The sequence below is a fragment of the Lolium perenne genome, chromosome 5, assembly GCF_019359855.2.
Source record: "Lolium perenne isolate Kyuss_39 chromosome 5, Kyuss_2.0, whole genome shotgun sequence".
Taxonomy (NCBI): domain Eukaryota; kingdom Viridiplantae; phylum Streptophyta; class Magnoliopsida; order Poales; family Poaceae; genus Lolium; species Lolium perenne.
In genome coordinates this window covers 227,101,144-227,112,456 of record NC_067248.2, presented here as the reverse complement: position 1 = coordinate 227,112,456, position 11,313 = coordinate 227,101,144, and the positions used below count along the sequence as shown (strand labels likewise).

Sequence of the window (11,313 nt, the reverse complement as noted above, 5' to 3'; positions counted from 1 at the left end):
CTCAAGTCTGAAGGCGCAGTTTTCATCATCAGCAGCAGCAGCTGACGCGGCCATTGCCGTTGCTCTAAGTTGTAGCCAGGGGAGGCGTCTGCCGGCCGGTCATGCGTGTCCACACATCGTGAGCGATGGCATCTTGCTAGGACCGCTGGCGCTGGTCCTGCATCTTGTACTCCCGTTTTCTGTGAGGGGAGCTGTATCGACCGTATGCATCGTATCCTCTGCTCGTTTGCCCGTCTTCTTTTGAGGAGAGCTGCTTATTTTGCTTCTACTTAAGACCATGCAAGAACATACGAAGAAGAGCGGAGCTTGTTAGAGCAGAGCGAGTGCGCGACCATGACGGGTGTCGAGAAAAACACGGAAAGCGGGAAGACGGTGTGTGTCACCGGCGCCGGCGGGTTTATAGGGTCGTGGCTCGTCAAGCTGCTCCTCTCCCGTGGCTACACCGTCCATGGCACCGTCCGCGACCTCGGTACGTACCGTACCCTCCTATCTATATGCGCTGCAAGTCTGCAACTCAAGGTTGAGGCTTTGTGTACGTGTTGAGGTTTAGTGAAATGGAAGACACACTGCCACAGACTAGATGGTGTGTGGGTGAGACACGGTGTGCGAGAAGGCCTTCATGGATGTTTCTTTCGATTTTACACTGATTTCAGGTGATAGCAAGACTTCCTATCTCAGGCGTTTAGATAATGCTGCTGACAAGCTCAAGCTTCTCAACGCTGATCTCCTGGACAATGATGCAATGGCAGCTGCTATTGCGGGATGCCAGGGAGTTTTCCACGTCGCCACTCCTGTTCCTTCGGAAAAGATAACTGATCCAGAGGTAAGCAACTATATCATACATGTAGGGATGAAGACAAGGGCGGAAACAATAGGAACTGAGTACTTACCGCATTTGTTTTCGTTATTTTTAGCAAAAAAAAATACTCCTTTCGATCCAAATTATATGATTTCACTTTATCAATATACGGATGTATCTAGTTAACAAACGTATATAGGTATATTCGTATATCTAGATAAAGTGGAGTCATTTAATTTGAATCAGAGGAAGTGCAGAATTTCGAGACACAAAATAACTACAAGGAACTAGATGCTATCATAAATTAATACATAACAAATATGATATATACATGCTAACATGGATACAAAACGAAAGTTCGCGGGGACTCAAGGGAAACATAACCAAATTAAAAGGTACAGTAATTGCTAGGTCAACTACAAACATAATAACTTGCTAATCCCAGCTGACTTGGAATTAGCTAATTCTCAGTGGACTCCCATGATTTGTTCTACCATGAGTTGCAATATGAGTTGTAATCGAGGATTTGTAGTTTTACATGGGGTTGCAACTAAGAAAAAACATCTGGGTGATTGGATTGCTTCGTAGTTTGTGCTAGTAATGAGTTGTAACATATGTTGCAAACGTCCTAGAGAGTTGAATTTCTTCGTGATTGTGCTAGCCATGAGTTGGAACATGTAACTAGGATTGATGACATCATCCGACAGAATTAAGATTAATTGTTAGTCAATTGAGAATTGGTCACACCCAATAACTTAATAAGCTATACTATTTTACCATTTTTTTTTACTTTGACAAAATTATAGTTGACGGATTCGACAGACAATCGGAAAATTTCGCATGTGCCATCCTAGAGGGACAAGTGGAAACAATCCAACAACTGAGATTGGGTGGTGTAGATTTGGCCCAACTGGCCCATTATGCGTTATTTTTAGTAAACATCGAAGGAATAAAAAACAGAATCATATTCCATCTCTCCTAACTCCCTGGAGGCAAAAAGTGCCGCTTCCTTCCTTTTTCGATTTCATGAGAAACTTTTATTTCTTTTTGGCTTTTGTTACATCCGTTTTTTTTCATGATTTTGGACCGTTGCTATTTTCCCCTTGGAACAGATGGATAAGTTCTGCTCCGATTTAATCCATGTGCACCCGGGTGCAAATCGACCACCTCCATGTTTCCTATCTTTGCCTATTTATACCCTGGGTTCTAAGAGATGTTTTCCTCCTTTACCAAGACAACTTTTTAAATAACTAAAAGAAATACAAACACAATATAGACATAGACACTCATATACATACACTGAACTCTCACCTTATGAGCATCTCCCTGAGATCGAGCTGATATATCTTAAGGTTGGCGAAATCATTATAAACGTCTTATGACGGACAGATCACATATGGCTAAAACAATATTGCAAATTAATTTCTGAAATAAATCTTTACTATTATATTGCAGTTCGTACGTCATTAAAAATATTTGATGTCAAAGATCAGGACCATTCAAACCGTCTAATCGTATTAAACAGCTCCCGCATGAAATCTAGCCATCCGTGAGATATATCCTCCTCAAAATCTCCTAAGGGCCTATGAATTTCCAAAATCAGCATCATATCGTTAAAACCGGTGTGCTAAATAAGGAAGTAAACAATAGCAGCAATAATTAGAATCGCTACAATCACTAGAATATGGAAAAACATGGAAAGGAAATAACTCGTTTCTTTCTCTCGTGCACGATCACGGAAATATCTCATACCTCAATCAATGAATCAAAAGGCTAAAAAGAAGAAGGTGTTCTGTTTTCCGCTTAGAAAAAATAGCCCGCATCTTGCAAAATCCCGCATCGTCTGGTAAAAATAGTGCTTGCGGAGACGAAAAGAAACCGCACGCCACGTTCTTTTTCAACCCCTGCCCACATCGCCGCCTCGACCATTCTCCACGCTGCCTCCCGAATTCGCCATCTAGCGTCTACTCATACCGCCCGCTGCATCACTTTCCCTATCCTCAGTAGAAGCCCTCGATCGTTGGTCGCTCGTGCGACAAAGCTGCAGCGGAACGACCCGCTCTGGCCCTGGCTTCGAGGAGGATGACACGAATTTATGCATACGTGAGGAGACTGTCACCAAATGGAGGTCTCCGTGAAGCAACGGCGCATGGACGGTTGAGCAGAAGTACATTGGCGGTTTTGTCCAAGTGCAGGTTTTGCGGCGCGCGTAAGTACGCTGGTGATGTCTTAGGTCCGGGTCATCTCGCTGCTTGGCAGCAGCGAAGGAAGTGACGAGGCGGCGGCAGCGGTTCAGGACCGTTGCGGGCCTCAACAGGCGTGCGGTACCAAATCATAACTCCGTCGCGGCTGGGATGAGGCGTTGTACAGATGGGATTGTGGCTTCATAGGCAACGCACGGGATTCTTTTTTTTTTCCTTCCGCATGGTTGTCATGTAATTTCTTTCGATTGTCTGCTTAAGGATGACCTTGTGACACTCTATCACTGGACCCTGCCTCCTCCCATCAAAGATCTGGCTGGGCAGGCTTCCTAGTTCCTAGACTAATTGATATTTGCAGCTGAATCTGAACTTCAACGGACCAGGTAGGCAGTGAGACAAAGGTAAGTCCCCCGTGATTTGTGAGGATAAGCCAAGCGTGGAGCATACAATTTTCTCAATATTTTCTTCTGGAAATATAGCTTCATTAACTTCGTCAATGTAAATTTAATTAGATTTTACATCTCTTTCGAAATATATTTGAATTTAGTACGTATTCTTAAAAAATTGTAAGATAATTATGTTGACTTAATGCGACCTTTAAATATCTTAATTGGTGTACATGACCAAACATACATATTTATAGATCAGTTGATGGGTCATGTGGAGATGTGGAGGTTTACCTATATTACTAGAGGTTTTCAAAAGCATTTGTAGATGTCACTTTATATGTGAATAAATACATATGCAAGTTATCTTTCTCTAAAAAGGAGAATCACAGCGACTTTGTGTTGTCAATTGGTTTTCCCGTTGCATGAAGGTGATTGAAAAGTTCCTTTTGGTGGAACTGATTGTGCGATATGAGCGTCGAGTTCTCCAGCTACGCACTGCCCGCTTCAGTGCCAACATGCACTGGCTCTACCCTCCGTCTTCTTTGCTTTTGGCATCTCTGGAAGCACCGTTATGGGGTAGTCTTCAACGGCATCGTCCCCTCTTTGTCTCTCATCCGCAAGAGCTGTAGAGATGATGTCGTCCTTTGGCGTGCTCGACTCCCTCTTGAATAGCGCGCATACGTAGATCTGTGGCTAACCTACCTCGTCCCGGAACGACCCTAGCTCTTTTGTTGTGTATCTTCTTCTCCGAGCACACCCCCTGCGTTGGGTGTCTGCTCCCCTTCCCGTGTAATGTTGCTGTCACAAACACAGGCTTTCACCCGAACTCTGATGAAATGAAAATATTCAGGCGAGAACCTTTGTGCTCTCCCCGGTGAACAATCAAAAAAAGGACATTATTCCTTTCTTTCCTATGTCGTAAGGTCTGTGGAAAGTGATATTTATATGTATTTTTATAGCTTTCGAGACTATTTTTGGCTGGACTACAGCTGTCACTACGACTGATTTTTTTTGTATAGATATTCCCTAAACAAAATTATGGCTACCAAAACCAACTGTTAGAAGCAGTGATCCTTTTTGATGTTATCTTGACAAGAATTTTAGTGAAAATCTTGTTACAATTTGCTCCCTCATGTATTACTAATGCATCGCAACTACATGATTGCATCTGTTAGAGCATGACAATTTGGTTACATGTTTTCTTGAAATATGAAATTTTTTGTGTGAATTGAGTGTTTGCTTTTTTTTGCAAGATTTACTATATTTTGAGGGAGGTGCTATAGAACTAAATAATTAATTCATATTTCATAGTTGATCATCATCTATGAATATGTAAGTAACTTTTAGGAGGAAATACAATAAGTTTATCGTGTACTTTATATATGGGTCGGCTATGAGCAAGAATTGTTGTGTATTATGCGGTTGTTGCACAATCTGGCAAATAAGTTATTCTACAAGAAAACATGTTGTTGACCAATCTCGTGAAAAAGTTACTTTACAAGAAATACAATATATATTGTGAAATATAAAATAAAAATATTGGCATGTCTTATGTCTAAATATGTAGCGGGCGAGAGCCGTAGCAACGCACGAACATTTAACTAGTTAAGGTAATATAGCACCCGTGTCAATTCTAGGACTTCAACACCACGGTATGTTGGTTCAGCCTTAAGGTATCTAACCAGGCCCCAACTTATGTGCATCAATTTTTATAATGGATAGATGTGTCATGATAATAATGGATAATAATGTGAAATGTATTTTCAAGTTAGTACTGAGTACGCCAGACATGATAATATTGTGAAATATATTGTCCGAAATCTAACATATACACAGCTACAAATGTTGGGCCCTGCTGTTACTGGCACCACCAATGTGCTCAAGGCCGCATCTGCTGCAAATGTCCGGCGAGTGGTCGTGGTATCATCCATGGTCGCCGTCGAGATCAACCCAAAAGACTGGCCGCATGGCAAAATCAGGGATGAGAGCTGCTGGTCAGACCAAGAATTTTGCAGGAGCATCGAGGTAACTAGACAGCACGACCCTCCCATGAATCATGATCAAGTATAAGTTTTCGCCAACCTTGACTACACCATTCTGCACCGTGCTCCGTGCATCTGCAGAGCTGGTACCCTGTTGCCAAGATCGCGGCAGAGGCGGCGGCGCTCGAGTACGGGCGAGAAACCGGGCTCGACGTGGTGACTCTCAACCCGTCGCTGGTGTTTGGTCCCATGCTCCAGCCGACGGTTAACACCAGCAACCAGTTCCTCATCTACTTCCTCAAAGGTTTTAGCTAGCTAGCCTACATAAATTGCTTAACAATGGCGGGGCATATTCTTCCCTGCTCCGTCTCTTGATTCATTACGTTGTCGCGCATGCAGGAGGTCCTGATCTGATATGGGACAAGCTGTGGCACATCATCGACGTCCGCGACGTCGCCGAGGCGCTGCTCCTGCTCTACGAGGCGCCCGGAGCCGCCGGCCGGCACATCTGCGCGCCTCACTTCATCACCGCCAGGGAACTGCTGGCATTGCTCAAGAGCATGTACCCTGGGTATCCGTACATAGCCGAGTAGGGCCTGTGCTCCCCTGATGATTCACCACATACTTGTATTTTTTAGCAACAACGATGAGATTGAGATGGATTCTATCGCTAACGGTAAATTAATTTGTTTTGTGTCTTTGGCAGGGACAGCATACGTGACATGGATCACCCGGCTCGGATGACTTCAGGCAAGCTGGAGAAACTGGGGTGGAGCTGCCGGACGATGAGGGACACTATCACGGACGCCGTCGACTTCTGCCGGGAGGCCGGGTTTCTTGAGGACGCGGTGGATGGCGCGCCATGCCGTTTCCCCCCTCTTTTAAACAAAATTTAGCGGCAGCAGAGAAGTATTTGGTAGTAGCAAGTAAATGCTGTGTTATCATCTCTATCTCTATCTCTATCTCTATCTCTATCTATCTCTACTATATACTATTAAAGCCACGAAGTTGGCAGGAACATCCAATCTCAGCCTTCCATTCTCCAAGATCGGACGGCTAAGGTCTCTCCAATGACATTTCCAAACAGACGCAACCATCGAAATATCTCTATCTATCTATCTATCTTCTATCTACTACTATTAAAGCCACGAAGTTGGCAGGAACATCCAATCTCAGCCCTCCATTCTCCAAGATCGGACGGCTAAGGTCTCTCCAATGACATTGCCAAACAGACGCAACCATCGAAATAGGAACTTGCCAGTATGCTAGCCTGATTTTCCGGGATTGCCGCTAATCACGTACTCCACGATGAGGAAACAATTCCCTCTTCCCATAATCATCTGCATGACCGCGAGCATCCCTGCTCCAAGCCTCCAACCGCCTCGCCCATCGTCCTTTCACAGACGCTGTGTCGATGATCGTTCGTTGTTGCCTGCCGAGTGCCGTACTAGCATGTTGACGCCGATACCAGGGCAAAACGCGCGCGCGAGAGAGGCACATCAGCGACGCACCAGGTTTCTCTTTCTCAGGCGTGACGGTGGCCGTGGCAGGTCCCGCCTGCCGGCTCAGGTGGACGGCGGCCAGCACCTGGGCGACACGGCCTCCTCGGAGCAGTCGTGCTTGTCAAAGATCAACTCAACATGGCGTCGATGAAATAGCTGGCGTTGGAGCTGGTGCCGGAGCAGATCGCCACAAGTTTGAGGAGGTCACCAGATCGCCACCGTCAAGAGCGCCGTCATGCACCTGGTGGGCGTTGACGGAGGAACAGGTGATTGGGTCCTGCGGGGTCAGCATGTGCCCGTACGTCACTAATGTGTATGTGAATGTGGAAGTGGGCAAAGATTAGGCACGGCGGCAGGCATGGCTCGCGCGTGGTATCACAAGGACCGACAGTCGTGAAGCTGTTGATGTATGCAGGCAGACAAATCCGGACGAAACAACCGTCGGATTGGACGAAATTAAGTCGTGGGGAATACCGTATTTCCAGTCGTCCACCCGGAGTTCGGCGGACATAGTTTAAATTCAAACAAATTACCGTCCCGCGCTACAAGTACGGCCAGTTGATCGGCAAAAGGAGCAAAAGGATCAGCCACAGATCGGCGATCGGAGGGAAATTAGACGGAGACAGGCTCGTCGGCAATCCCGGCCGGCACGGCGGTGTCCGACGGACCAGTTTCCTCACACGCCGTGGCCGAAGCGGCTGCGGCGGCCGACGAGGAAGCAGCGGCAGTGGACGTCGAAGCAGCCGCAGTCGACGAGGTAGATGGTGAGGAAGCCGAGGTAGGAGCCGGCGGAGACGACGAAGGACTGGCCGGAGTGGCTCGGAGGATGTCGCTGCGGTGGCCCTGGTACCAATTCCTCGTCTCCTCGTCCATCAGTTCCATGTCGCCGCCGCCCATCGACAGGTTGGCGGCGGCTTGTGTTGGCTCTTCTTCTTCCTCGTCTTTTTCTTCGACGGCTTGGCTTCCGTCGGCAACATCCTCCCGATGCTCGTTGCGCGCCGCCACAGCTGCCGTCGCCCTCGCCTCCTCTTGCGTGAAGAACCCCGGGCACGCAGCGGCGGCGGCCATGAAGAACCCTGGGCTCGCAGCGGCGGCCATGGAGCCGGAGGTGATCATCTCGTGGATCTCCTCTTCGTTCGGCACCGCCGTCGCACCGAACGGGAGCGGCCCTCGTCGCAGGGCCGGCGAGGTGCCCTCGAACTGGCCGCCGCCGCCGACGTCAAGCTCGGGCGGCGACGGCGTGGACCTGGACGGTTGGACGTAGGCGCCCTCTTGGAACACGGCAGTCGGCGACGGCGAGTACAGCGAAGGGGAGAAGGATGATGGGAACTGGTTGTACCTTGCGTCGGCCATTGGCCGGGGAACATGCTGCCGCCGCCGCCGCCGCTCATGGCCATGCTGATCATCCTCGCTTGTTCGTCCTGGGCCGCCGCCGCCGCCCTCTTGGCGGCGGCTCTTTTCACCCTCTCCGCCCTGCCGCTTGTTTCCACCTCGCGCCGTTTCTCGTCCGCCGCCCACTCGGCGTTCGACATGCCCGGTGGCTTCGTCTTCTTCGCCCGCATCTTCCTCGCCGGCGCCTTCGGCGGCATTGTGGTGGACGAGAAGACGAGGAGGAGAGTGGTGGTGGACGAGAAGACGCCGCCGGGAACTGGAGCTGGAAGACGAGGAGAATGGCCAATTTCGGCGGGAGAGAATGGGGATATGCAAGCAAATTGGAGGGAATGGGGATATGCAAGCAAATTGGAGGGAAAATCGACATGATTTGGTTTTCCAGTCGCCGACTACGCGGGTCCACACGACGTTTCGCGCCAAAATCTTCCGTCCGGAGTCCCCGAGCGCGCCCCGGGGGACCGGGGATGGCGTGGGCTCGCCGGATAGATGAAGGGCCAAATCCGGACGAAAACGAGGAACCGGGGGCGCGACTGGACCGATTTACGCCGTCCGGATGTAAAAAAAGCTCGCCGGGGGCCTGTTCGGGGGACGAGTGGAGATGCTCTAACTCTTTTTTGGTTGTAGTATGACGACTTCATGAGCACTCAACTGATTTTTGTGTCTCTCTCTGCCTATCTCTCTCTCTGGTGAAGTTTTTCCTAAACAAATTGCATTGCTAGAGGAGTAAGAGGTGAAGCATCATTCCCAGTACAACTCACTCTTTATGTGTCTTTTCTTTTTATTTGAAATGGAGGATAACCACAGTCAACTTAAAGTGCTTGTAGTTCAGCACACAGTGTCTCACGAACTACCAATGTTAGGACCAGTCTGTCAGATGAATACTTGTCTTTGAACTAAGATGCATTATTGTACACACATAGATGGAATTTTAGCTAATAACTTTTTTCCTACAAAAATATATGTGAATACATTTATGCTAGACTAGTGACCGAGTAGTCAACATTTTTTTGAGGATGCAGAGATATATATAGAAGCACGAGGATGACGCGCCATAGGTCTATTTGCACCTTCTTCATTTGTAAATGTCATTTCTTTTGCGCTTGAACAATAAATATTATTTTTGGTAGAAAATAATTTATGATAACAAAATTTTGTGAACAAAAGGATAACCATCTTGATAATACCACCATCACTAGACGTGCGTGCACGTGCCCACTCACTAGTTACTACTAGTAGCTTAATAATACCCTTGTGGGAGCCACAAAAGATTCCTGGAGCACATAAGGGCATCTCCAACCGAGCGACCCAAACGGACGCGTTGGGCCGTCCGTTTTGGCCGTTTGGGTGGCCGAGCGGATACGCGGATGGAGCCCCGCGTCCGCACGTCCATTTGGGTCGCGCGGTGCGCCCAACGCTGCAGAAATGGGTCGCGGCGCCGTATGGTATGTTTTTGCTTGTAAATTGACTATAAACGTCAAATAAATTATAGAAAATATAGAAAATAGTTCAAATGCTCAAAATTTATTACACAGTACATTGTCCACGTAATCAATGATAAAGTATTATTCAAATAAAATGTAAAAACGTTACAAATGCTTTAAGCTTCGGGATTTCCATCATCATTGTTGTTTGCAGCATTGTTGCCTACATGCTGCGACACGTGCTCGATCAAATCAGCCTGCAGCTGGTTGTGTACAGCTAGATCTCGAATTTCATGGTGTGCATGAATAATGTCCTGGAATGATGCTGGACCACCTTGAGGAGTGACCAACTCTCCCTGGCACTCCCAGTCATTATCAAAGAGTGAATCATCCCGCTCTACCTCAACAATCATGTTATGCATGATTACACAAGCGGTCATCACCTCCCACAGAGTTTGCACATCCCAGGCTCTGGCAGGGTGTCTGACGATAGCCCAACGAGCTTGGAGGATGCCAAACGCCCGCTCGACATCTTTCCGGGCTGCCTCTTGCTCTTTGGCGAACCTTACCTTCTGCTCTGAGTTGGGTTTTCGGATTGTCTTCACGAGTGTAGCCCAAGGTGGATAGATACCATCAACAAGGTAGTACCCCTTGGTGTAGTGGTGACCATTGATCTCAAAATCCACATCAGGGGACTGACGGTACGCTAGCCTATCAAACACCGGAGAGCGCTGCAGCACATTGATGTCATTGTGCGAGCCAGCCATTCCGAAGAATGAGTGCCAAATCCATGTATCCTGTGAAGCAACAGCTTCAAGAATTACTGTGCACCCCTTAGAATGACCGCTGTATGCCCCTGCCAACCAAAGGGGCAGTTCTTCCACTCCCAGTGCATGCAGTCTATGCTGCCAAGCATCCCAGGAAAACCCCTGGAAGCGTTGATTGACAACAGACGAGTTGTGTCCTCTGCATTAGGTTGCCGGAGGTACTGTTCTCCGAACGAACCGATCACTGCTCTGCAGAACCTGTACATCGCTTCCAAGCCGGTAGACTCACTCATGCGCGTGTACTCATCTACGAAATCACCGGCAACGCCATATGCGAGCATCCTAATCGCTGCTGTGCATTTCTGGTACGAAGAGAGGCCTACCTTGCCAATTGCATCCACTTTCGCGCAGAAGTAGTCGTCGTAGAGCTTGACGCCATCCATTATCCGGCGGAACAACGGTCTGGACATCCAAAAACGACGGCGAAACATGGCCGGCGTGAACAATGCCTTGGGTTGGAAGTAGTCGGTGAAGAGCTGGTCGTGGCCGCGTTCTCTTTTGCGGTCCAAGGCGACCGCGCGCCCCGGCAAGGACCCCCGGTGCACGGGGATCTGCGAGACAATGTGCTCGTGGATGATCAGCGCAGCCTCCATGAAAATTTCATCGTCGGACTCCTCGTCTGACGACGTGTCGATGAAGTTCTTGAAGAAGTAGTCGTCGTCGCTGTCCACCATGATCTACAGATGAAAAGGGACAAATTTTAGTACGCCTATTTCATCGAACACATCGCAGGCGGAGGCCATCCAATGCGTCCGTAGGGACCTGCAGGCCATGGCCGTCTCGGCCGACTTGCGGTCTGG

General features: G+C 48.2%; 1 protein-coding gene across 2 annotated transcripts; it reads left to right on the top strand.

The window, feature by feature from the left end:
- The first annotated feature begins 214 nt into the window (after positions 1-214).
- LOC127302127 (cinnamoyl-CoA reductase 1) lies at positions 215-6,467 on the top strand. 2 transcript variants are annotated; one of them, XM_051332487.2, is made up of 6 exons: positions 215-469; positions 654-823; positions 5,274-5,414; positions 5,513-5,675; positions 5,771-5,960; positions 6,078-6,467. In XM_051332487.2, exons 1-6 carry the CDS (start codon positions 334-336, stop codon positions 6,265-6,267), a joined length of 990 nt encoding a protein of 329 aa, XP_051188447.1. In that variant the 5' UTR covers positions 215-333; the 3' UTR covers positions 6,268-6,467. The 2 variants fall into 2 exon arrangements, with proteins under 2 accessions (XP_051188447.1, XP_051188446.1); XM_051332486.2 differs by having other exon boundaries at positions 217-469; positions 5,226-5,414.
- The last annotated feature ends 4,846 nt before the right edge of the window (positions 6,468-11,313 follow it).